General features: G+C 33.9%; 4 protein-coding genes and 1 non-coding gene across 5 annotated transcripts; 2 read left to right on the top strand and 3 right to left on the bottom strand.

The window, feature by feature from the left end:
- Window positions 1-84: 84 nt before the first annotated feature.
- LOC140058745 (uncharacterized) lies at window positions 85-10,627 on the bottom strand. Its single transcript, XM_072104478.1, has 10 exons — window positions 10,507-10,627; window positions 9,918-10,153; window positions 9,077-9,185; window positions 8,296-8,457; window positions 7,901-8,074; window positions 7,697-7,770; window positions 6,845-7,042; window positions 6,331-6,558; window positions 1,318-1,461; window positions 85-1,063 (listed from the first exon to the last, which is right to left on the bottom strand). The coding sequence occupies exons 2-10, from the start codon at window positions 10,143-10,145 to the stop codon at window positions 935-937; spliced, it is 1,446 nt and encodes a 481-aa protein (XP_071960579.1). The 5' UTR covers window positions 10,146-10,153; window positions 10,507-10,627; the 3' UTR covers window positions 85-934.
- Window positions 10,628-11,354: 727 nt separating this feature from the next.
- LOC140042250 (85/88 kDa calcium-independent phospholipase A2-like) lies at window positions 11,355-12,257 on the top strand. Its single transcript, XM_072087687.1, has 2 exons — window positions 11,355-11,596; window positions 12,038-12,257. The coding sequence occupies exons 1-2, from the start codon at window positions 11,355-11,357 to the stop codon at window positions 12,255-12,257; spliced, it is 462 nt and encodes a 153-aa protein (XP_071943788.1).
- Window positions 12,258-12,634: 377 nt separating this feature from the next.
- On the top strand, window positions 12,635-18,722 carry LOC140058704 (85/88 kDa calcium-independent phospholipase A2-like). Its single transcript, XM_072104420.1, has 10 exons — window positions 12,635-12,815; window positions 13,496-13,683; window positions 14,162-14,441; window positions 14,655-14,925; window positions 15,168-15,416; window positions 15,769-15,919; window positions 16,164-16,300; window positions 16,644-16,798; window positions 16,980-17,141; window positions 17,439-18,722. The coding sequence occupies exons 1-10, from the start codon at window positions 12,717-12,719 to the stop codon at window positions 17,655-17,657; spliced, it is 1,911 nt and encodes a 636-aa protein (XP_071960521.1). The 5' UTR covers window positions 12,635-12,716; the 3' UTR covers window positions 17,658-18,722.
- A 72-nt stretch (window positions 18,723-18,794) lies between these two features.
- Window positions 18,795-24,501, bottom strand: LOC140058753 (26S proteasome non-ATPase regulatory subunit 12-like). Its single transcript, XM_072104489.1, has 11 exons — window positions 24,339-24,501; window positions 23,560-23,619; window positions 23,208-23,336; window positions 22,948-23,055; window positions 22,416-22,523; window positions 22,040-22,195; window positions 21,474-21,608; window positions 20,886-20,998; window positions 19,913-20,087; window positions 19,361-19,438; window positions 18,795-19,256 (listed from the first exon to the last, which is right to left on the bottom strand). The coding sequence occupies exons 1-11, from the start codon at window positions 24,426-24,428 to the stop codon at window positions 19,044-19,046; spliced, it is 1,365 nt and encodes a 454-aa protein (XP_071960590.1). The 5' UTR covers window positions 24,429-24,501; the 3' UTR covers window positions 18,795-19,043.
- Window positions 24,502-25,466: 965 nt separating this feature from the next.
- Window positions 25,467-25,537, bottom strand: Trnag-ccc (transfer RNA glycine (anticodon CCC)). The gene has a single exon. It is a non-coding gene; the product is annotated as a tRNA-Gly (tRNA).
- Window positions 25,538-26,464: the final 927 nt, after the last annotated feature.

The raw sequence follows: 26,464 nt of genomic DNA, 5'->3' as shown, positions 1-26,464 counted from the left end.
GATTACATGGGCGCAGCCATCTTTATTTATTATAGAGGGCGCTATTTAAACCAACAAGAAAACTACATTGAAAGGTGAAATTTATTTGACACAAATATTTGACACAAAATATATCAAACAAACAAATATTCATAACATATGAAATAATTACAGTATGAATGCACATTAATTAGTCATTTTATGAAGCATTGGATGAATACTGGCATATAAAATGGAGCAGACCAAAAATGAATGTTTGACTGAGACAACTATTAAAAATGTCTGGTTTTGAGACTATTAATAATAAATTGGTTAAGTTTAGTGTTGTATAGTTCTTCCAGCCCATACGATTCATAGTATGTTTTTAAATGTACAAACTATAAGCCCCAGTGGTCTAATGGTTAGGACATCTGCATATCAAGCCGGCGGTCCGAGTTCGAGTCTCGGTTGGGGCGACTTTTTCTCATTCTCACAGATTTCCTCATCTTTATCGTTTCAAATTAATTAATTAAATTTCAGTATATCACCGGGCGGTTTAGAATTAATGTTCGTTGCCTCTTGTGTTTATATATATATATATATATATATTTAATCTCAATCTGGTACAGTGCAAACCAAATTACAAAACGATATGACAAATTATATATGATTATATTGGTTAAGAATATGTTGGAGTAAAGTTTTAGTATAAAATGGTTTATTTTTATATATAAAAAACAAGCCAACAAATATTTAAAAGTCAACAATTGCTAACATTTCTGTTACAAATAAAGTTAAAAATTGATTTGGAGCTTTAAGATACAATGAATAATTTAAAATAAAAATTGCCAGACTGGACTCTTGACCTCCTTTAATCACAAAATGTGCCCACCACTGATATCATAATATCCACTGACATAGCCGATATATACAGTATACGAAACAAGCCTGTAGAGACCAAACTGAGTTCTTTTTTTCATTTTTTTGAGTTAGCACTCCAGTCATATTTTAAAAACCCAATCTTCACATTCTTTCCTTCAATTAAATCAGCAAGTTGTTGTTTTTTCTTACCCTCAGGTAAATGATTTAAAACCCAGGAAGCAATCTGCGAAAGACAAGATTAAAAGAAATCATACAATATATCATAAAGTTCTCACATAATTGATTCAAAACAAATTGAATGTGAAAAAAATTGTGAATCCAACATCGAGGAAAGTACAGTGGTAGTGATACATGCCCAATATGGTAGTGATATGACATCACCATCTCCATATATGGGCACATCACATTTTTTTTGTCACATAAAGGTTGATGGTGTATACAGAGCTTTAGTCTATGAAATATTTTAAATTAACTTACTTCTTCATTGTTTTTTCCAAAGTCTTCTCGATACCAGCAAAAGATTCTGCTAAGTTTAAGTTCTTTATGATTAACATCAACTTGGCATCCATCGTCACTCTCTAAGAAAGCATTTGCCGCAAGGGACAGCTGACCATCTACACCCTAAGAAGACAAATCATTAGTAAGTGAATCAAAGTGCTTGGTAACATTCAGGACCATGATAAAATTATTCTAATACTGCAGTAACTACAGTTTCATCTGTTTATTATGCAATTGTTTAGCTAATTTTTTGGAGCGTAATTTATATAAAACTCTATCTACACTATTAAACTAGTTTAACAATAAAAGTGTGATTTGCCCAAACATGGTAGTAATATCACATCATCGTGTCCATATATGGCCGGCACATTATGTTTTTTGTCACATAAAGTTTGATAGTGTTTAAAGAGCTGAATAATACACACTATTTATTGCAGTGACTGACTCACAAACATTGAAACATATTCATTCATTCATTCATAATGGTATATTAGACATCAATGACATGGTATATATAATTAGTCCAGTCAATCTAGTGATATTTAGAGGTAAACCCACCACAAATTGCAATAGTAACGAAACATTGATTTTTTCATTCCAAATGTAGTTTAGAATGACATATTAAAAGTCACCGAAAATTGAAGCATTGGAACACATTATTTTTTACGTAATCTCAAAAACTATATAGGGATTTTATTCCGTAAATATTTTTGGGGTAGGGGGTAACATTTACGCCCGTAACTTGTGGTTTTATAATCCAATCTCAATAATCTTGATATCAGTGTGTAGAATATATATTTCTTTCTAATATGCAATTTAAAAAAACAAAATACAACACTTATTTATATAACTAGAGGTCAAAAGGTTATTGACCTTTTACAAAAACTCATTTTTTTCCTTTAAAAAATGATTAACTGTTATATCGTATGCCATAATTGTGGATGCATTTAATCAAAATTGTGTTTTTTCTGTACCTATCGATATATAAAATAGGAAACATGATGTTAACTAGAAGAATTTTAAAAGTAATGATGTACTATTCTTATTGAAATTGATTCTTGATCAAATGTAATGTAAACAATTTTGGGGTAGGGGTAGCGTTTATGCCTATAATCCATTGTTTTATAATCATATCTAAATAGCTTTAGTACCAATGTGTAGAGTATATATATCCTACTAATATACATTAAAAAAACAATTAATACAACAGTTATACTTAACTAGAGGTCAAAAGGTCATTAACCTTTTACAAAAACTCAAATTTTTTCTAACAAAATGTCTTATTCCGTAATTGCCGTTGCATTTGATGAAACTTGTGTTTTTTCTGTACCTATCGTCATATGAAATAGGAAAAATGATGTTAAGTATTTTCAATTAATTATGTACTTAAATAAAAATAATCCTATAATAATGATAAATTGTTATCAACAACAGGTAGTGTAGTAGTAGGTAACATTTATGCCTGCCAATAACATCTAAATAACTACAAATGTGTATAATATGTATTTCTTACTCTAAAAACTAATTGATACAACAGTTGTTATGTAACTATAGAGGTCAGTGACCTTTTACGAAAACTCAAATTTTCTTTAAATAGCGTAAAACTAAATTATGTTTATATATATTTTGCAAGTATTTGGTGCAAATAATGTTTTTCCTGTACCTATTGTATCGTTATGAAATAGGAAAAATGATGCTAGCTAGAAGAACATTGAAATTCATTAGCGGTATGTACTATTGTTGATTAATTAATGAGTCTTGATAATTTGGAATCAACTCATGATTTAACTATAGATAGATTTTTGATGATTTTAGTATCAATGAATGTACGTACGTAATGACAAGTATTGGATCGCCCCAGGGTTGCGTCCTCTCTCATCTCCTGTATATTATATACACGGATGACTGTCGCAGCAAACAGGACAATAGTCATCTTGTCAAATGTGCTGACGACACTGTCTTGCTGTCTCTCCTTAAAAATTCACAGGACGGTCATGGTCCCGCATTAGATGGTTTTATCCAATTTTGTGGAAACTCCTACTTGGAACTCAATGTGACCAAAACCAAGGAGATGATTGTAGATTTTAGGAAGGAGAAATGACGCAGCCCTCTGGTATCCCTCATAAATGACGAACCAGTGATATTGTCCATTCCTAAATACCTAGGTACTATATTTTGAGGACAATCTCAGCTGGGAATTAAATACAGAGGCAATAGTAAAGAAAGGACACCATAGACTTTATCTGTTAAGGAAGCTGAACCATTTTAATGTCGATAAAGTAATTCTTATGTTTTTTTATAATTCCTTTATTGAGAACGTTTTAACTTTTTTCCTTTATATGCTGGTTTTTTAGTCTTAATAGGGTCAAAGAGAGAAACTCACTACAAAAAATTGTTAATTTAAGTTCTAAATTAATAGGTTGTCAACTTCGTAGCTTGTCTTCCTTCTGTGACATGCAAACTCTAGAAAAAAGTAGAGCTATTCTAAAAAATGTTAACCATGCCTTGTTCAGTGATTTCAAGCTCATGCCTCATGGGCGTCGCTTTCGATGCCCGGCATGTAGAACAAACCGGAAAAGAAATTCTTTTTTGCCAGTTGCCATCCGACTCTTAATTTCTTGAACTTTGACTCTTGTTTTATTGTACTGTGTATTGTGATATTTTTGTATATTTTGTAAGATCATTTTATTCCAGACCTTTTTATTTGAATTGCCCCGTGTGGAATGATATTCTTTAATCCTTCAAATAGAAATGGACTCACAACTATGTCATCAGTATCACTTTCTTGTTCGGGTATTAGTACAGTGCAATGCCATTGCATTCATCACATGTAGCTCTAGTTACCCCTGAATGCTTCAAGGAGATACTCAGGTGCTGGCTTTAAGTCTGTGTGTAGAGGAACCATGTTTCCATCATCTGATCTTCCATCCCCAGTCCTCGGTACACATATCAACCCCATTCCATTGCTAAAAGATAACTTGAACTTGAACATGATGTTAAGTACCTTGGTTGTGGTACGACTATGAAGTTGGCGATATGCGAGGTTGTACTTGTAGATGGGATGGAGTCAAAGGCATTCCACGCTGTCCAGGTCGTCCATTGTACAGACACACTAAATCATTTTCTCTAGCAACCACAATGTTATCCTTTGTATCTTGTTTGCATCTGAAGATTACAGCATAATGTCAGAAATAAGTGCAATGACAAGCTTTTTTTAGAGCCACTTGTTTTCCAATTCCGAAAACTCTGGATGTTGTGTCACCAGTATCGCATGAGCAAACAGAAGGTTATCACAGATGTCTCTCAAAAGTCATCGGATAATGACAGATGTTTTCCTGTTTGCTGATTCATTGGTTTTTTTGTATTATCCGAAATAACATCTGCATCAGCAGCTGCATTCACTCATTGCCATGTTGTTCAAATACTAGTTACGAATATTTATAAATTGTTGTTTGTTACAGAAAGTGATCCTATTTTGTGGAACATGTCACTGGTAAAATGTACAGGGACACTACCACCTGACCCGCCTTACCATGTGCGCCGTTTTTGGCGCTTTCATAATCATCAAAGACTATGATGGCAGAGCAATATTTTTTACAGATCGCATCATAAGTCTCTACACTATTCCATGGAATGCTGTGAAGTAGAGCACTACCATCTAAAATGTAGGCTTACTGGACAGCATTCAGTGAGTTGGATGTGTTAGACTATTCATAAGAAGTTGTTTCCACATGGCATCATGTTGGTTTATTAGCTGAAAGGCACAACAAAGTTCATGTTCAAAAACTTCCTTGTTGTCACCTCGAGTCTCCTCTGGAACTGTAGGATCTATGCACACATATTTGCCTGTATGTACTTTATTGCCAGGATCTTGAATACATGGCAAGACTTTCTGGCCTAACATCCTTCCAAAATATTTAATGCTTAATACCACATTGCCAATATTCCGAGTCACCTGCAGTAACTCCCATGTCAATGGTATGAAGTCTCTGAGTTGTAACCAAATGGATTTTTCAATTGCCATTGTGTTCCTGACGTGTGGCCATAAGGTCTTATGTTGGCCGCTGTTGGAGTAACGCCCTGATACTATTGCAAAGGCATTACATATAGCGCAGATTTGGTCTGAATGTACTCATTCCTAAATCTCTTGTCAAACCTGGTTTTCTTTGAGGCTTCTCATAGAAACCTTTTCAATCACCAGGTCTGTTGACAATCCAGCCCAGATGGTTCCGAATGTCATACAACATGGAGGTCATTGTCAAACTGCTGTTGAACATCTTTGTATTTCTACTGGTTAAAAAATCGTTAAAATACTTATACGTCCCAATATAAATAGTGTAACCATGACAACACAAATGCCATCTGGAAAAAATGGAATGTAGATCATCGAGAAGTAACAGGAACGGAGATGTCACTCATCTGCATCTTGAGCTGGTCATGTGTATCGCTTTGGACTGAAATGTTCACCCCATGGGTATCCCTGTGTATATACCATTGTTGTTTACAGCGAAAACAACATTTTTAGCCAAAATTGAAACATTATGTTGTGTTTTTCCGCAAAAATGACATGCTAAATAAAATGTTATGACTATAAGTTTGATATCACTGAATAGGAAATTTAATAAGCTTTCGGATGACATAAATCACACTTGTATATAATGTATTTCAAATAGTTAAATATATGTAATTAATGGGGCATATTAATTTTGACTTAAAATGACCTTTATTGACCTCTGACCCCTTGACCCAATGCTTGGATTTTTGGTGACTTTTAGTATGTCATTCTACACTTTATATGGAATTCAAAAATACTTGCTTTGTTACTATTGCAATTTGTGGTGGGTATATCATTAGATTGACTGGACTAAATATAAGACATGATTATGTAGTGTATGTAGTAACTGCAGTACAATCATTTTCACTACATGATACCTTTGGGCCTACTGTTAATTTGTATAAAAAACAATGCCACTAAAGACATATGCGACTTACATCTGTTGTATATGTTTTGATTGGTGGACAGCTTTTGGCTCCACAGACCAGCGCAAAATGAATAAGTGGTTCGGGATTCTTGAGAGCGACCTTTAACCTTGGATCATCTTTACCGAATGGTCTAAAGAACATACCAACTCCTTTCCGATTTGAGCGTAGTACCCCGTTCTCAATATCCTGAAGGCTGTAAAGATGGCTGCCAATTATGTAACTAACTGTGTTGAAAAACTAAAGAGAAAAAATACACAAAAATACACATTTTAAAACTTTAAGGAAATAAAAATCCAGGAAGCAGCCTGTGAAAGACAAAATTATATCAAATATTGATATTCAAAATGATCAGGTTCTCGCATTGAATGAAACAAACAAATAAAATACCAACTGTTATGATATATATAATAATAGAGAGTCTTCGATTTACCTAGAAACCAAAAACTGTGCCAATAAATAGATCAAGAATGTCCCTCAGTAACAATTTTATCTAACTTTTTTTTAAAGAAACTATTGGGCATACCTTATAGCGTTGCCACAGGCTAACAGGTGGACCTTTGACAACATTGGCATGTATTACTAGAGCATTGTAGATATTGGTAAAGAAAGCTAACTTCTCTTCTCTACTGGCACTTTCTATATCAACTCTTATCAGTTCTGAAGTTGCTTTTACATAGGATTTGAACCCATCACTTGCTTCAATACCTTTGTAATCTACCGACTAAAAAACATATAAACTAAAGGTAAGTGTCTGCTTTAGCTTCCTAAGTCAATTCAATTATTTTATTTTGTCAAGCACTCTGGCTCGAATTATGGTACAGTATGTAAAATGTAAATAATTTATAACAGCACATTATTTATGAAATAATTTTTATAAAAATTTTTACACAATTTGCTTCGTAATTTACAGTAAGCACGTTTTGAATTAATAATGAGCTTTTATTCAACCGTAGAGGTGCCCTCTCAGTCTCTAGTTATTGATTCTCCAGTGGGTGTTTTATAAATATGTTTGTTCGTAATTCTATCTAAGGCATGGCATGTGTGCCAACATGTTCTTTTTATCAAAATTAAAATGTAATCACCATCTAGAATCTACATTATGTGGTTGCTAAATGCTAGTGCCTTGAGCACTTTACTGGATATGTGCGCTATATAAATTATTATTATTATTATTATTATTATTATTATTATTATAAGGTATCAAGCAATTTGAAGTTGGGCATTTGAGTTTTTATAGCATTTAATATTTAATAATGTAAACAATTTTTAGGGCTTGTCTTAAAATGTTGTTATAATAAGGATGATTTCCTGCTTACAACATCAGACAGGAAGATGTGGTAACGATTAAAAACAGTTTACAATTAAATGTATCTACCTTTCCATCTTCACTCAAAAACTCATTGAAAATATTCAGAATTAATCGACGGAGGATCTCGCCAATTTCACCAGCTATTGAAAAAGAGAATATAAGGTAATATTTATTATTTTACCAATAATAAGTCTTATTTTTACCAATATTAAGTCGAATTGCCATCTAGAGCTTAGACTATGAAGCTAGGCTGTACAGTTGCCGACTTACCAGGGCGAGGAGGGCAATCAGAGGGCAAGCCTGAGTTCAGTGCCATTGATTCATCATTCTCAATTAGTCTGTAAAGATTTTCATCATCTTGGAAGTGCTCAGATTTTCCTTTTATTTTATGTCCAAACTTTTGCTCCAATAACGTTTGACCCATCTCCACTGCTTTGGCACGATCTGAGGAAATGAGAAATGTTGCTGGTTTAAGGGGGGAGGGCTAATAAGACCTTTATATGATTTTATTCTATAACATAGGGCTGTTCACATGGCAGAATTGTTCTATGACTGAGATGAGTTTTTGTGGGTGTTTGGATGGGGTAGTGGAATATTGGATGGTTCTGGCTACTGCTGGTTTAGTGTCATACTGGAGTATCTTAAAAAAGATAAATATATCTTACCTACACCTTTGGTTTTAACCACCCAATCTACAAACTCTTTACCAACAAAGGTGTGTTTATATGTGTGCAGGCCTTTACGGCGATCAGTGATTAACCCACTAAGCCTCAGTTCATACACAAGCTGAGCATATTCATCACGTTCACATGTCAAATCTATTTCAGCTATAACATAAAAAATTGATTGTTTAAAAAAAGATTATTTTAAGCTATATTAATTCAATGAGTCTTAGTTCTTTATTACCAGCAGCTTAACATGCCATTTTAGTCTCACATATTTCTGGCATCTCCCATGCTTTCACACTTTAAAGTGTAAAAACCATAAGCATTTCTCAGACTATTGGCCTATAATATTTGGTGGTAAACTAAAAGAAAAGATATTAGTATAATTATTGTATTGTTTATTGTATACATTTAATATATCAATGGTACTGTATACATTTTTTGGTGGTGGGGACAGTTTTCAGAATAGCATCCACCAGTTATTTTAAGGCAGTGGTTAGATTGGTTATATCTTTACAGGTACAATCGGAATATACTTTATATTGCATGACTTGGTGCATTGAGATATTGGCAGAGTTTGAAGGTTAGGGTAAGGCAATGTCAATGCATTACATCCTGCTTATAAACAATTAAAACCTATGAAGAATAATAATTAGGAATATTACTCATTAAACCAGTGCAAGTATTCATTCATTCATTGTATATTTATTTCATTCATTCTTTTATTTTAATCCACGAACATTACAATCAATTTTGCCAAGTACTTAAGTTAAGAGCTTACCTGATGATGACAACATTGTAGCCTCGTCCGGTGGCTGAGGAGCATCAGCTGGCGGTTCATTGTTTACTACCTCCTGAAGGAGTTCCTGAAATCGTTTTTTATCTGCAATCTTTAACAAATAATAATTGGCAGTTGTTACAAAGTGATTGCATTTGATTTGTGTGTTTTGTTTGGCTTTGTCTCCTTTATTTTATCAGTTAGTGTTTTATAGTTGTTGTAAATTTGTAATGAGTAAACATCTATTGCATTTCAGTTCTTGTGGGAAGATGAATTTAATGAATATCATATTGTGAATGATTCATGGGTGATGGAAATGAATTATGATGATTAACAGTCATGATGCTTTATAATGATTGAGGATTATGATAATGACACCCTAATGACAGAACCTTTTGTCCTTTATCAATATAAATATTGAAAATAGCCGTATTGGGCATGATAATTATAGGATGATGAAGATGATAATGAAAATAATGATGATGGTGGTGATGATGATAATGATGATGATGGTGATGATGATGATAATGGTGGGATTAGAAGGCAAGCATGTTAACCAGCTACAGCTCCACCATGATGATGATGATGATGGTGATGATAATGGTGGGATTAGAAGGCAAGCATGTTAACCAGCTACAGCTCCACCATGATGATTATGATGGTGATCTGATGATAGTGGTGATGATAATGGTGGGATTAGAAGGCAAGCATGTTAACCAGCTACAGCTCCACCATGATGATGATGGTGGTGATGATAATGGTGGGATTAGAAGGCAAGCATGTTAGACAGCTACAGCTCCACCATGATGATAGATGCCAGATGCCAAATAGAATGATAACTCACAAACTTTTGTAGTTCTTCATTTCCACCAATATAAATAGCATTAAAGAATATTTGCGGAACTGTCGTCTTGCCGGTCCGCTTCATCACATCTTCTCGGACACTCTCCGGGTACATATCCAAGCTGACGTCAGTATACGGAATGCCACGCTCAGTGAGACTCGCCTTCGCATTTTTACAATGAGGGCAGCCTACAATTGAGTATACTAGTACTCTACCGTTGTAAACCATCACGAATGCTATTTCAAGAAAAACAGAAATTGAAAAATAGTTTGATTCATTAAATTAAGTCTACCTAATTGACGGCGACTTATTTATTGCCTTTTGAATTAACCATCAATTGACCAACATGAAGGGTGGTTTGCTAGTTTGCTATACTTCCTTCTAAAGCTGAGACAATTGTTGTATCCTCACCACACAGCTCTAAGATGGAGGGCCGATTTATGTAGCTGCTGTAGTAGTATATAATACAATAGGCTAGTAGGCTACACTAACACTAATATACACTTTTAACAATTCTATAAAACAAGCTAAAACTGCTCCTAATTCATGGCCGTCTACTCTTCAAATAAATGATATAAAAATACTTCACCTATATTATTAGTATAATGTCTTGTTTAGGTTAGATTTATAATGGAAATGCACTGTCATAATTATCTGCATGTATTAATATCATTATCATGCTACTTCATCATCATTCCAAAAAAAAAGATAATAATAAAATCAATCAAGCGTGCAGTAGTTCCGGCAACACACAGGATGCTCCGCCCACTTTTAAAGGTAAGGCTTTGTTGTCGGAACTACGCTTGAGTGATTTTAACGATTAAACCACATTTTTCTGCAGCGGCAAGTGGTTTCTTCTTTCTTGTCAAAAATTAGATAAATAAAGGTATGCAATGTTTTTATTTACAGAGAAAAGTATTTAGGCAGTTGCAATTTAATTATTGGTTAGGCTAATATGCTCAGCAGTCAGTACAGTCTAGTAGGCTACCTGTGTTTTTTTGTAAATGTCAAGTGTAAATTAGCCTACTCTACAGTGTACTAACTAGATAGTTTAGTGGACTACTTTACTGTGCAACTAGAGCTCTTTCTTAGTAATAGTTATGTAGGTAGGCAAGTAGCCTAGAAGTAGTAACAGTACAGTAGGGGTTTGTAGTGGCTTATTTAGGCCTAGAAGATTAATACTATTGCTAAATAGATTTTGGAAAAAAAAGTGGGTGTGTGCGATTACAGATGTACTTATAAAGCGTGCAGCTAATATACTTTTTTTTATAGAAAATGTTGAGATTCACCATCCCGCTTCCAACACCATGAAACACACTGCCCACTTGCTTCGTAAATACTGTATATCCGATCGGCAATTTGTAAAACCCAGAAACAAAAGTCTCAAAACGTAAAAGCAATTGAAAGACAATAATAATTAATTTCAACTCAATAAAAATGCCTTTTTTCCCAAAGACAATGGATTGGACTCAGATGTTTGAGGAAGCTGTAACATCAGTCCTAAACAGCGTACCAAAACCTGACATATACTATACCAAAGTACGCAAATTAGACGACTGTGAGAGTAGGACTGCCTCCTGGAAGTTAGTGATCAACGATGGCCCTGTCAAGCTGTACAAGAACAAAGATGTGTTGGAGTGTTTATTGAATGATAGAACAGTTTCTGAACAAACATTCAGGTTTCATTTTTAAAATTATTTCCATTATATTTTTTCAGAAAGTCCTGATTGTTATTGATGACCCAACTTAGTTTTTAAAATTGTTTAAACATCTCAAGGTAATGACTGTAAATCAGTACACAATTAAACTCTTGTTCTTTTGACTTAGTGCATCTTTGAAAGCGAGCACATAGCAGGCGCAGATTTAAACAGGCTTTGCCCCCCCCCCCCCCTAAATTAATTAACTTTTTAAAACAAAATAATGACAGATTGTTTTTATCATTTATGAAATATTTAGATCCCTGCCCCCTAATCTATAATGCTGGATCCTCCCCTGCAGAGTTACCATGGGAGATCTGTATCTGATTGACACAGCACCCGTGTCGTCTGCTTAATGGCAGCTAAAACATAGTGTGTGGGAGAGAACATGCATTGCAATAATGAATTTCTTAATATTTTTAGCCTATTTCGTTATCAAAACTCTCAAAAAGCTGAACAAATGTTTAAGCTGGTTACTGAAAAAGTCCCGTTATTATACAAAGCATCAAGTAAATGCACAAATGTAGAAAAACTGCAAGCAATTTGTGACTGTTTGAGAGAGCATCCTGATTGGTCGGTTGCGCACATTGGCATTCATGTTAGTGCTGCTGGTTGTTTTCAAAAACCTGATATTTTAATGTAAGTCACTTAAATTTAATTAGCTTTTTTTACGATATCTTGTAAAGCTCTGTCTACACTCAAACTAGTTTGACAGAAAAAGTGTGATGTGCCCAAATAGGGTAGTGATTATATAATGTCGCATCTTTTTTTTCATAAAGTGTTTGATAGTGTAAACAGAGCTTACGTTAAGCCATTTTTAACAAGCATGCCAATACAGGCATTCATTATGTTTGCATAACCTTGGTTTATTTTAAAATTTACTTACTGTACATTATAGTGCATGTACAGTGGGAAAGACTCATTGTGGTTAGCAGGAAGGGGGAAGGGTTGTAAATATAACTACATACGTATTAATCGCCAAGTTCCCAATGTAAACATTAATTCTATCCATAGCCATATCAACAGCCAAGCCTGTGATAAGTGCAAGACGCCATTTCATCTGGCAGTTGAGACAAAGAACATCTGTCTAGTACGTGACCTAATGCTAAACAATGCTCTAACGGATATTGCTGATGATAAGGGTGATAATGTGTACCACTATGCTGCAAGGTTACAGAGTGATAGTGAATCTATCACAACGGTAACTACAGTCAAAAAACTTATAACACAAGAATCTCCTGTTCGTCCGAAGCGCGTAACAATTTCGAAAGGCATTGTGGGATAGAATAGAGCTATGGGTGGCGCCATTGTGAGCCATGGAGTAGGGCGCCCGCATCAAATTAGAAAGTCAAAATCATAGAGGGGTTCTGCTAATGCTCTAGGGGGTATAGAGTAATTGACTGAGGAGTAGGGCGCCCGCATCAAATTAGAAAGTCAAAATCATAGAGGGGATCTGCTATTACTCTAGGGGGATAGAGTAATTGACTTCCTAGTTTGGAGGGGGCGCTGCTCCATGCTGTGAAATGGCGTCGCCCAGTTTGACCTTTTAACCCTGTACTTCCGATACTGTGTTTTGAATGCAAATTGAATAACAGGAGATTCTTGTGTTATAAGTTCTTTGCTACAGTATACTCTACTTAATCTGTGCTATGTACTCTAGATTATAGGTTGTAATAAGGTTGTACATCCTTATGGAAAGTCCCTGATTAACACATTCATTCTTACACCGTCTTTTTTTTCTTAAGGATCCCAGTAAAATACAAGGTTGTTTATCTCTGAACCATTTACATACAGTAGTATATGTGATATTTTAAAATGTTATAAAGGCATTTAACACACGTACAGTATATGTTACATTAATACTCAAATTTGTATTTGTAGATGTTACTGAAGCATAGCAAGAAAGGCATTAACCGTGTAAACAATGAGAATGAAACACCACTGCTCGTTGCCTGCAAGGTGGGGAACTTCTACAGCTCAGATGTACTGCTGACAAACAATGCCACAGTGGATGTGGCAGATGAGCTTGGTTATCCCATCCATCATGTTTTAAAAAAGAATCAATTGAGGTAATGTATAATGTATAAGAAAACATTTTTAATATACAACTTAGTTCAATTCAAGCAAAGTGAAATCACTATATCAAAATAGACTAAGCACTCAGAAATTGAGCTAAATATTTGGCAAAAGAAAAGAGCGACATAGGCATGCTATTTAATATTTCAGTTGGCCATATTGACAATAAAGATGAAATCAAGGCATAGTCTGTTGCAATATACTTACTTAAGATCTGTCTACACTATCAAACTATTTGACAAATAGAGTGTAATGTACCCATATATGGTAGTGATATGGTCAAATATGGTAATGATATAAGATCACCACGTCTATATTTGGGCACATCACATGTTTTTGTCACATAAAGTTTGATATTGTAGACAAGGCTTTACATACAAAGCAAGTATAGTAAAGTAAATATAAGTCTGATTTACGTTTTCAAAAAGCACACTGCTTTATGTACAAATAAAATAACTGAATTTTTTTTAGGACTTCTGAAGCTATTTTACAAGCCAATCCAAAGCAGGGATATGGCCGTGATAACAAACATGGAGGGACACCATTACACTGGGCCAAAGAACAGAGCTTTGTAGATCTTGTCTTAAAGTATGATTGCGACATTGATGCAGTGAGTAAGAGTGGAGATACTGCTCTGCATATTATGGTGAGAAGACAGCGTTTTCCATGCTTGATGGCTCTGCTGTGTGCAGGCGCTGACCCGTGTATTAAAGCATTGAATGGTGATTCACCATTACACACAGCCGTTAAGGTAACTTAAGATATATAAGTCTCTACTTATTTTCTATTGTATGATACTGCATCAACGATGGAAGCTGTTGGTGTGTTTGTATCTTGATTGAAATGTAATGGCACACATCAAGCATTTGATTGCACTTGCATACCTCAAAAGACCAGGCCTGAACAAAGTTCTGAAAAAATAATGATACTATATTTTGTTTATAAAGGGAATTATGTTTTTCAGGCTGGTTCAGTAGATGTGGTGTATGCATTGGTGGTTTTCGGAGCAGACTTAAATATTGTTAACAATTTAGGAGAAACACCACGTCATCTAGCTGCTGCTCAATACTACAATCCATTATTTAAATCTGGTGAATTAATTTGCATACTGCACACTGCAGGTGCTCAGCGATGCCCTAAGTCTATGGAATGTAGCAAGGGATGTGCACACAATGGCTCATATAATGGAAAAGAACCTGACAAACTGGATATCATGGATAATAAATGCCACAACGGTTAGTTGTTTTTTTTTATTTTGCTGGGTATTTCCATTCATGCTGACAAGAAAAAGTCGAAAGGATTCCTGTAACGCCTTGGTCAAATTTCACCATAAAATTCCAACTACAATTAAACTCTAGACCAATGGTTAGTTTTATCATTCGTAACCTTCACTATATGCTTAAATCATAGTTTTTAATTATGTCATGATAAACCAACATAAATTTGTAAACAAATTAAACATTTTTTGTGTGAATAGTTTTTGAAGAATATATAGACATGTTTACCCAAGAAATACAAAAGCAAAACAATACAGCTGTAGACGGTGTCAAATCAGAGCGTAGTAAGGAGACGGTATTATGTCTAGATGGGGGCGGTATTCGTGGACTGATTCTTGTACAGATATTAATGGCAATAGAGAAGGTAGCTGGTCGTCCAATCAATGAGTTATTTGATTGGATTGTTGGTACAAGTACTGGTGGAATATTGGCTCTTGCTCTGGGAAAAGGTTCGTCACGGTATTTTACACTTTTCTTGTTAGCTAACCAACTCATCACCCATTATGTGTTGTAGGATAAGGAAAATGAACACCTTCTACCAAAAAATGATACTGTTTATTAAAATCTTACAGATCAGTTATTTAATGTTATCTAAACTACCTATATTGACTATTAAAATGGCATAGACTACCAAAATGGCATATGGGTATACCAAAATGACATATTATGGGTGACCAAAATGACATTATGGGCGACCACAATGGCATATTATGGGCAACCACAATTTCATATTATGGGTGTTTGAAAAAAAGAAATTGGGTATGATATGAAGGTGTCACTTTAACACGCTTTGCTATTTAGGATATAGTTTGATAGAATGCCGCAAGCTGTACTTTCGTTTGAAGGATGAGGTGTTTCAGGGAACCCGGCCTTACAAAAAAGAAAAATTTGAATCATTTCTCAAAGATTTCTTTGGAGAGGAAGCCAAAATGGATTCTTTTGAAGAACCAAAGTAAGTAAAAGGAGATCAACCTCATACAACAAGTAATTTAAACATAAATTGTGTTTGTCAACTAGTTTGACAAAATATGTGCCTAAATATGGTAGTGATATGCCCAAACGTGGTAGTGATTATGACATCATCATGTCCATATTTGGGCATATCACATTTTTTTGTCACATAAAATTTGATAGTGTAGACAGAGCTTTATGCAGTACCTTATACAAAACTAACTAATTTACTGCATCTTTTCAAGAGTTCTCGTTTCATGCGTTGTAGCTGACAGAATTCCACCTGTGCTTCACTTCTTTCGTAACTACGAGGCACCGTGCACGTCCTCTACTCATGCAGCAGCTCATAGTGAACCCTTTCAACCTCCAGCTCATTATAAAGGCAAGTGCATACTTGGAATAATACAGTAAAGAACCTAGCCTCCAAAGGCTGTATTCACCATTCCAACTTAGGCTAAGGGAAACACTTACCCTTAAAATTAAAAATCTCCTATCTAAGTGAATACAATTTAAGGGAAATACTTTCAACAATCACACTTTCCCTTAAATATTTAAGAGAAAGTGTGATTGGTGAATACGGCCACAGACTGTCATCTCAAATTACATATTCAAGTAGAAAGTTTATTAAAATAATTTATGTAATTATTATTCATAATTTATAGAACTTTATATTGTAATAAGGAGTGAAGTCCTGATTTGTTATGATTTCCTAATATTGTTTTTAGATCAATTATTATGGCAGGCTGCCAGAGCAAGTGGGGCAGCACCAACTTATTTCAATGCAATGGGCCGCTATCTTGATGGTGGCCTGATAGCCAATAACCCAACACTGGATGCTATGACTGAAATTCAGGAACATTACATTGAAAAGAAAATGAAGGTAAAACCTGTTTTAGTTGAAACTTCGTGTTATTCTTTATTATTAACAATAACAATTTGTAAAGTTTGACATGTAGGCCTACAGTATGCTCTGGTAGCAGGATTCGATGCTTAGAAGCCAGGCAGACCATAGGCTTTCAATGTTTACAGGCAATAATTAGGCCCACTCATTATTTCTACAGAATTTGCCAACTAAGTCTACTGGACTGGTGTTGTCTATAGGTACTGGTGTAGTCCCTCGCAAAACTGTTAAGAAGATAGATATTATGAGACCAGATAGTCCTCTGAATTTAATCAATGCTGCAATGGGTGCTGCATCTTTGGGACAGATGTCTGTTGAACTGGTATGTACTACATCCATAATCCTCAGTAATTAAAGCTCTGTCTACACTATCAAACTTAATGTGATGTGCCCATATATGGACATGATAATGTCATATTGCTACCATATTTAAGCATATCACTACCATATTTGGGCATGTCACACTTTTTTTTATAGTGTAGACAGAGCTTTATATTAACTGTGAGTTGTGATTGTACAATAATCTTCCTCAATATAGTATTATTCAACAATTCCTGGTTCAATTGTCATAATAAAATTAGTTGGAGTGTAACGCATATTCTGCTTTATTTAATTACAGCTTACCGACTCTGTGAACCGTTCTGTAGACCGGTCTCAAGCCTGGTGTGGCTCGTTACAAATTCCATACTTTCGGTTCAGCCCACCGATTTCTGTTGACATGCCTTTAGACGAGTCGGATGATATTAAGCTTCTGAAGATTCTTTGGGAAACAGAGTGTTACATTAAAAAAAATGAAAACAAGATCAAAAAGATGGTTTCGATATTAAAAGCAACTTAATTAATAGATACAGTATATATATTTTAAGGTAGAAGCCGATAATAACAGTAACCTATAACAATATATAAAAACAAGATTGTAAAGATATAGTAGAAGCTAATAAATAACAATAAACTAAAATAATATATATAAAACAAGATTTCAAAGATAAAAGCCAATACAGTATTAACAGGAAACTAAAATAATTTATAAAAACAAGATAAAATTGCCAATATTACAGAAACCTCAAACATTTTTAGCTCGGTCAACAACATGCCAGACTATTGATGTCATACAGAGTTCAAATTGGCGAAAGACAAATAAAAACATTCCACATAAATATCACAAAAAAAACCGAAATAATAATGATTAAAGGTACTGTAGCACAAAAGTTTAAAACAAAATAGTAACACAAATATGAATATCGGCTATATTGTTATTTTATATTATGTTGTAAATACTTACCAGTTTTATAAAACAAATAATTTTATGTGTAATATAATCTAGAGTAATATGGAAAGTGAAGCTGGTCTAATTGATAGTCAACCTAGAATAATTTTTGACATTATTGTAAAGACTTTTCAGGACTCAGTAGTATGCAGTAATGATAATTTTGTACTGTACACTGGAGGCAGCTTTTGCAAGAACCACTTAATTATGTTATGCAAAGTTAAGTCTATGCAATGCAAGGGCAAGTTGACCAATCACAAGCTTTAGTTTTTAGTTATAAATGTACTTATTATATGAAGTTAGTTCTGCAGTTAAGGTAAGGCACACGCTCATTATAGATTTTAGAAATTCAAATACTGTTGCCTATAATTTTACTTTGAGTCGGTGGTTAAGCATATCAGTCAAATCAGCACAGGTTCAAGCCCCTACTTGGCCAGTCTTCTCAGATAAAAGTGGATGTCCAGGGTACACAACACGAATGAACCCTTACTGGATTATAAATACAAAGCTATTGTGCTAAAGTGCTTTGATTAGCTTAGATAAAATGTAAGCAATATACAATTATAGTATTATTATATTTAGATACTTAGTAGTTTGGTTGTTGCCAATCCTGGCTAAGGATTGTTTATGCCACTACTACCTCATGTTGAATCATTTATTACTTAGTAACGCAATGAAAAATATGAAAATAAAATGCACAACATAACAATCTGTCTAAAGAAATTTTAATTTATAACTTTTTATACATAGTTTTCAATGAAATATTTTCAGAAATATTTTGCCTGAAACATCCAAATGAATAGGATTGTGTTGGTTAAGCTTCAACAACATCTTAACAGAAAAAGAGGCATGAACTGTTACCAAAATGGAAACCTCTTTTAACCTCAGTTGTATGTATGAATTACAGATATAGAAAAAGAGTTGACAATACTCAAGACAGCTTTGTTGAGATTGAAATTAATTACTAAACTGGTGTATCATTTCTTCCTTGTTAATCAGATGTGTTGTTTTGCTAACCAGTTGCATTAACTCATTCAGATTATGAGACCATCCATTTAGGATTTGTACGGGATCTTGCTCATGTGTGAAGTGTACAATACCAGCTAAGCGGTCAACCTTTGCAAACACAGTTTTCTTGACCACAAGGTCCGATAAAAATTGTTCCGCTTCCTAAAAACAAGTAGAATCAAAACATTTATTTCTAATACTATTCAATGAAGTTCTTACCTATTTTATCATGTAAAAGTTGAAAAACAAAAATGATTTAAACTCACAACTTCAGTCAGCTCCAAGAGTTCGGCTAATCTTGCCATATTGATACGTGTGTAATACTTGGCCATTATACGAATATTCTGAAATAGAGACATTAGTAAAATTAGTTTATCAATTAAACTTTAGTACTTCAATTTAAAGTTAGATCTTTCATATAAACCAGTGTTTCATGTTAATCTCTGTCTATACTATCAATCAAACTTTATGTGAACAAAAATGTAGTAGTGATATGGCCAAATATGGTAGTGATATGACATCATCATGTCCATACACATCACATTTTTTTGTCACATAAAGTTTGATAGTGTAATTAACAGAGCTTAAGAATTCATTGAAATAAGAGCATTTCTTAGTATAAATATGATTAATGCAAATGGCCACAGACAGACACAAACATGGTACTATAATGAATGTTAATATTCATAAATAGATCTTTAAAACAGGAACATATAGTGTTCCATCATATTATACTGACAACATGTCTGTATTAATATGTTTTAAATATAAAAAAGTATAAAAAATATATAAATAAGAACCATAAACGGTGCCCTTACATGTTCAACTACTCTGTTCCGCAGGTCATCCCAACGTTTCTTGCCGTCTTCTGTGTCTGTAAACACATCAGTTGGAGGATCATCTGGTGAACCTTTCTTAAGTTCTGCTTCATATATGCTACATACTTGCTGCCATCGCATCAACTCATGCGTTGTGAAACAGCTAACTAATTCCCTAAAAAAGATAAAGATTATTTCGTATTATTTATTGTTATGATCAGTGGCTGTGATGTACTAGTGCACCGGGGTAACCCCCTACTCGTTTCGAAAGATGTACTAGGTTCATTAAGGTACACATGAGTTGAGTTGAGATGTGTAAACGGGACCTACGGTTTACAGTCCTTATCTGAGAAGACTCATTCTTTCACCAGAACCATGGAGCAAGTGAGCCTCGAACTCTTGCCGATGTTATGGTTCCATTGTCTTAACTGCTCGGCCACTCACTTGCTTTGTCATATTTTATGTTGTACTGTAGGATCTACCAGTAATAACCAGTTTCCAGGTTTATTCAACTGATTATACCAAACATCTATTTCTGCTGGTTCTGGACCATGTGTGGATTACTGATGTTTTCAAGAGTGCGCTTAAGACACATCTGCTGTCGGCTGCTTTTGGCAATTTGTTAGATTTTAATTTGTTTTGCTAGATACCCACATCACTGAGAACACCTGTGAGTTATGTACTGGCTGGTCTATGCACCTTAAATTGCTGGTAAACGGAAGCAGTGATGTGGGTTCGATTGGTCTTGTTTTTATTTCGGTTTTTGTCAAAATTATCAGTAGTATTTAGGTTTAAAGTTAATTTGTTTCATGGTTTTCACTAGCGCCTTGAGCACTTTTGTGGATATGTGCGCTGTATAAATCTTATTATTATTATTATTATAATAACTCAAAACTGTTGTAATTCAACTCATGTACTTGACTTTCCATGTACATGAGTAAGAGCATGCACGTAATTTAGCAGAAAGTCTTACTTGTATTTAGGAACCTCTTCAAGACCATTCTCCTTCTTCAATCGTTCGATCATATCAGACTGTTCATTGTCAAATGGTGCCAATATTACATACAAAACCACATTCTTCAAAGCCTGAAAATCAATACCAATCAGCCAATATTCAATAATCAATCAATGTCAATATAATCATTAATCAATCAATGTCAATAAATTCAATAATAGTTCTAGTTCATATACATTTATTCTGTTATTATTAAAATAACAACTGGGGCCCGCACTAGAAGCATAAGCTTGTCTCAAGAGGGCCCCTACAAAACAAGTATGCAGAAATACATAAAAGAAAAAGCATGATAAAACAATAAACAAAATATAAGTCAAAAACGAAGGAGAAAAAATATAGAAAATAACAAAAGTATGTTGTTTAAATGGCTAATAGGTACTGTTTTACAGATTTTTAAAGAGTAATTAAAGATACAGAAAGTTTTATTTTAACAGGGCCCCTGTTAATCAATGTTAATATATTCAATAATCAATCAACACCAATATATTCAATAATCAATCAGCATTGATCAATAAGTGAACTAAGTCAATAACAAATAAACCATACCTGTTTTAATTTAGGTTTATCTTCTTTTATGTTAGGAGTGTCATAGATGGCTCTGTAGTGTTTGCTGATTTTCAAGTAAGATCCTTCTTGCAAGTCCAACTCGATCATCAACTGGTAATATTTCAGCTTTTTAATCTATAAATATAATTAACCCATAAAATTGTAATTTTACTATACTTAGTACCAGCCTCTAACAATCGCAATCTACTAAAAAATCACTCAGAGAAAGAAGAACCTGCTAGTTTAAGTGAAAAATTAGCACTAGACTGTATTATGTATGTGTGTTTGTTTAATGTCACGAGCTAACAAAATAGGACAAAAACAATGTTGAGGAAACAAGCAAAGTAGTCTATTCAAATAATTTTGTCTTTTGTATGATCCAAAGGGAATAAAATCGTAAAACTTACGTCAAAGTAGTCTAGTGATGACATAAGTACTCATCTTCTAATAAAATGCTAGACTACATTTTGTATGCGTGTTTGTTTGTAATGTTATGTGTTTGTTTGTAATGTTATGAGATAATCTGACTAGCAAAGTAGTCAAGTGAGGAAAGCCCTGGCAAGTACCTGAATTTCATCTTCTGTGGAATCAAAGAACTTTGTACTGATTTTCTTGCTGATGATCTGCGTCCTCACATAATCCTTTTTGGCAAGACATAGTCGCATTTGCTCCAAGATAAACTCAACTTTTTCTTTTCGTTCCATTGATCCATATGTTTCAACCTACAAAAATATTATTATTATTGTTACAAATGATTCAATTCAATTTATTCGGGATTTTAAATACACACAATAACACATACATCACACATGCTAGACCCAGGAGGACTCCATCAGCGAACTCAATCGCTTTCAATGGGACATTCCAGCCAGCAGTGACAAACCTATACAAAAAAAATAAAGACACATGAAACACCATGAAATAGACAATGTCCATACATACCTGTAGATCTTGTAATATTTCTGCAGCTTCTGCCGTTTCCCCAAGTTGTTCTTCTTTTATCTTAGCAAGTTTCATTGTTAGTCTAGCACGTTCAATCTCAACATAAATCTACACAGAAAACAACAAAATTCATAACACTCAATCATAATTAATCTAAACATTAACCACATCTCCCTCCTTCCATCTACATAGCACCATACACGTCAAAACAATAAATCTAAATCTGGTGTATTGTAAGGCTCAAACAAGGACAATAACAAGGACAAATAAAGACTGAGCTCGCCTTGTCAAGATAGGAACTTGTAACAGTCCTTTGATCTTATGTCTGGCCAAGACAAATACTACCAGTACTGTGCATATCTTCTGTGGCACACGGTGCCTGTTAAGGGGTGGACTGTGGAACTGATCATGTCGCAGCCACGGGTAAACTCTTTGATCTCCAGAGCTCAGCATCCTGTTGTTAGATTGCCTTGGTTCAAATGCACTAATATAATCAATATGCCTCCGTCATATCTATATACTCTCTGCTTACCTTGCCTGCTGTTACTGTTCTGAGTGTATCTATCAATTTTAGCTTTGTCTCTAAGTCAGGGGTTTGGTCAACATAAGTACACACTTCTTGAACCATTTTTACCACAGCCTAGGAATTTTGTAAATTAACATCAATTTAGTTATTGTTTGTAACAAGTGTTTTATAATAAGTTTATTTTGTAAATTGTCAAATTTTCAAAAAGGATATAAATCATAACATGATGAATGGACCTGTAATTGTGTCTTACTCTTAGTACTTACTTGTTTAAGTTGACTTCTCCTTTTTGTTAGCAGTAAAATGTGTTCATTCAATAGACTCCATTCTGACTGTTTAAAACATAACTGGACAACAGATACAAGAACCCTTGATGTAGAATGCATGTCAGATGCCTAAAACAAATAATATTTAACATGAAATATTAAAGTACAGGACTTTACAGTAATCTACTCCTTTTCTGTGAATTTTATGGGAAATCCCACAGCATTTTAATGTTCTGTTTAGTATTTCAATTTCATCCAGCAACACATAGTAATGACTAATGTGATTGTGGCTCTTTTTAATTGTATTTGTTAAATATGTACATTGTTTTTTATCAACAATCATGGAACTTACTGTTCTGGTTTGTTTCTCCAGTGATAACAAACTTTCCAATGCCTCACTCAGTTTGCCTTCCTGTATAATATTAATTATAATAAGATTTAAATACATACAATTTAAAATAATAATATGATGCAATTTTTGTTTTAAATTTTAAGATAGCATTCCCTTTCTTTAGGAAAACTTAATTGAATTAATCCAAATTCTGTATCTGCTGAGAATAATTTCGCCAGTGTAGCATAGCAAAAAGCTATACAAAACAACCTTTTTGCTACAGATTTTTAAAATTGTGTAGCAAAAAATACAATACAAAACTATGTTTCTCGACTTAAAAATCAGTTTGATTAGCAATATTGCTTAACAAAATTTAAAATGAAATTTTCCCCTGAAATTCTGTATTATAAAATTAAATCATTAAAACTACATTAAAATATGCCCAAATTAACCTTATTTTATCATTTTAAATACAAATAATAACAAATATTTATTTCACTTTCTTAAAAATAAAGAAAAATATCTCTCAAAACTAATATAATAGTAATATTAATAATATAAAGGAAAGTTAAACAATGTATTATTAATTGCATTGAGACGTTTGTTGTATAAATAAACTTCATGCAATTATTCTTCCTTGCATTCCTCCTGTGCTTAGCTAGGCCTAGGCCCTATGGATATATAGCTACTGAGTCGGCGACCGGCCGGGTGGTACGTCAAGATTCGTTCATTGTTGCTGAGTCACATCATGTGTGCCCGGTGTGCTAGGCCTAGCCTAATTTTCATTTGAAGTTATTTACCTTAGCTAGGGTTTCACACTCTGGTAACCGTTTATCGACGGTTTCTGTATAATCAACTTCCATTTTCTGCAATCTTCCTTCGTCGGCCATGGTGATTTTGGGTATTTTATGCCTTTTTGTTTGAAGTGTGTAATTAAAATTCAGAACATGAAACCGACGAAAAATGTTGTATACGGCGCCCTCTTTGTTCGTAATAACTTACTGCATTTTTCGGAACTTAACTACTACCTTTGATGTTGTGGACAATAGTAATACATTACTAGGCCTACTTAATACTTATTTTGTCCATGATATATGTAACGGAGATGATAAAATAAATACATATATATATATAGGTCTAATGAATCAATTACTAAATCAATCAACCACAGTAATAAATCAACAGTTTTTATACCACACATTTTTTAAAAGGGGCGAAATCCCAATAAGCGGCTGAAGCTTGTATTGTAAGGTCCCAAGCAAAATATTAGAAACGGAAACACGAGTAAAAAGAAAACGTGAAAAAACGACTCGCAGTTCGGTTTAATGTACTGAATATACCATCTCTTTTTGTTTTCGATCATAATGTAGCAACATGCAGCTCGTGGTAACGTTAGGCATCTCATCTATCTTAAATGTGTAAGAAGAACTGTCGAACATCGAGTCTTTTTCTTAATCTTAGTCCTATTTAATTTTTATACCTCAGTGTTAAAAGAAATCTCGGCATCCTAATCCTCATAAAAGGATTAGATTAATTTAAATCTAATCTATTCGGCCTCTTAATTATCTATTACCATCACACCATAATTGCTATACCCACTCTATAGTGATAGGGTGTTGCCTGTTTCCTTTTAGTGGCCACAAGGGCCAACTGTACGGAATTGATTAGTATTGTCTTATAATCCTATTTAATTAATTAAATCTAATTTGTTAAAGTGAATAACTGAAGGCTTCTTAACATTTTAAACAATGAGAAAAATGCGTAATAATTGTATTTACTTTATTGTTAATGTTATCAATATTAATATTCTCTCCACGTGCACGAAATATAAACATGATTTAATGATTGATTGAAACGTTATATCTATAATCATAGTTCAGCAAGTTTTTTTTATAAGGATAAGGAATAATTAAAAAAAAAAAACACGTTGCACTGCCCGGGAATCGAACCCGGGTCGCAAGAATGGGAATCTTGCATGATACCATTACACCAGCAGTGCTTCAAGAGAAAGCTTGGCTATATTTAGATCTTTATCTCGTACATTTTTAACGAAGAACTAGAAAGCGTTCAAGATAAACAAAACGCGTTTTGGGTGAATGGTTGATATACGACACAACGCGTGATTATTCTTCCCAGGAAACGAATGCACACGGCAAAGTATATAAGAAAAAAGAGCACAGTGCGATTTTTTTCTGTAACTGTAATGATTCCCATGAAGTAGGGCGCCGCATGCGTTAGGAGTAGATACACTATTTGCGTCAGTCAAAAGCATTGGCAAGGATAGACTATCGCACAGATTAATTAATAGCCATAATTGGTAATTTACCGCTTTCCAAAGGATAAAGAAGAGGAAATTCTTTTTTTCAAATACCACAGACCTTGGTTCATTTTTTATACGTCCTTACTCAACTCAACCTTTTTTTTTTTATAAAAATCTGAATTGTTTATTATTCTCCGGCCACTCTTTATTGCGGAAATTTTATAAAGTCATTTTTGTTAGATAGTAAAACAAAGATTATTTATCATCAAGTCAGGTCATGCAGTGAATTTTGTAAAAAATTTTTTCGGTGAATAAAAACGATCAAACTAAAATCAGCTTTACTTTCATAAAATAGGCAATAAAGGCCGATAAGTAATATTTATTTTTATTTATTTATTAACCATCTTTAGAGAGAGGTTGGGTGGTGCGGAATAATATATTTTGGACCATTTTCATATTATTAAATATTTAGTACTTATTTATTTTAAGACCCTGTAAAATGTGAACCTTTTGTTATGAGTATAAAGTGCAGAGTGTAAGAAATTCCTGAATTAGCATTATGTGTAACACTATTTCCTAAAGTCTCGAGATCATAGAAAACTAGCTCTATTTGCATTTTGCAGAGATGATACGACATACATCCTCACGCATGAGGGCGGGCATTTT

The sequence above is a fragment of the Antedon mediterranea genome, chromosome 1 (genome assembly GCF_964355755.1).
Source record: "Antedon mediterranea chromosome 1, ecAntMedi1.1, whole genome shotgun sequence".
NCBI classification, from domain to species: Eukaryota; Metazoa; Echinodermata; class Crinoidea; order Comatulida; family Antedonidae; genus Antedon; species Antedon mediterranea.
The sequence above is the reverse complement of the archived record's forward strand: the minus strand, read 5'-3'. Positions and strand labels throughout refer to the sequence as shown.

Excerpts from the sequence above, each read along its gene's own strand:
- LOC140058745 (XM_072104478.1), bottom strand. The coding sequence starts at position 10,145 with ATGGTTTACAACGGTAGAGTACTAGTATACTCAATTGTAGGCTGCCCT. Across the intron at positions 7,043-7,696 it reads TTTTGAGTGAAGATGGAAAG|TCGGTAGATTACAAAGGTAT; the intron begins GTAGATACATTT and ends TATGTTTTTTAG. Across the intron at positions 1,064-1,317 it reads TTGGAAAAAACAATGAAGAA|ATTGCTTCCTGGGTTTTAAA; the intron begins GTAAGTTAATTT and ends TGTCTTTCGCAG.
- LOC140042250 (XM_072087687.1), top strand. The coding sequence starts at position 11,355 with ATGCCTTTTTTCCCAAAGACAATGGATTGGACTCAGATGTTTGAGGAA. Across the intron at positions 11,597-12,037 it reads GTTTCTGAACAAACATTCAG|CCTATTTCGTTATCAAAACT; the intron begins GTTTCATTTTTA and ends TAATATTTTTAG.
- LOC140058704 (XM_072104420.1), top strand. The coding sequence starts at position 12,717 with ATGCTAAACAATGCTCTAACGGATATTGCTGATGATAAGGGTGATAAT. Across the intron at positions 15,417-15,768 it reads GGCTCTTGCTCTGGGAAAAG|GATATAGTTTGATAGAATGC; the intron begins GTTCGTCACGGT and ends TTTGCTATTTAG. Across the intron at positions 15,920-16,163 it reads GATTCTTTTGAAGAACCAAA|AGTTCTCGTTTCATGCGTTG; the intron begins GTAAGTAAAAGG and ends CATCTTTTCAAG.
- LOC140058753 (XM_072104489.1), bottom strand. The coding sequence starts at position 24,428 with ATGGCCGACGAAGGAAGATTGCAGAAAATGGAAGTTGATTATACAGAA. Across the intron at positions 23,337-23,559 it reads TGGAGAAACAAACCAGAACA|GCATCTGACATGCATTCTAC; the intron begins GTAAGTTCCATG and ends TATTTGTTTTAG. Across the intron at positions 21,609-22,039 it reads CCACAGAAGATGAAATTCAG|ATTAAAAAGCTGAAATATTA; the intron begins GTACTTGCCAGG and ends TTATATTTATAG.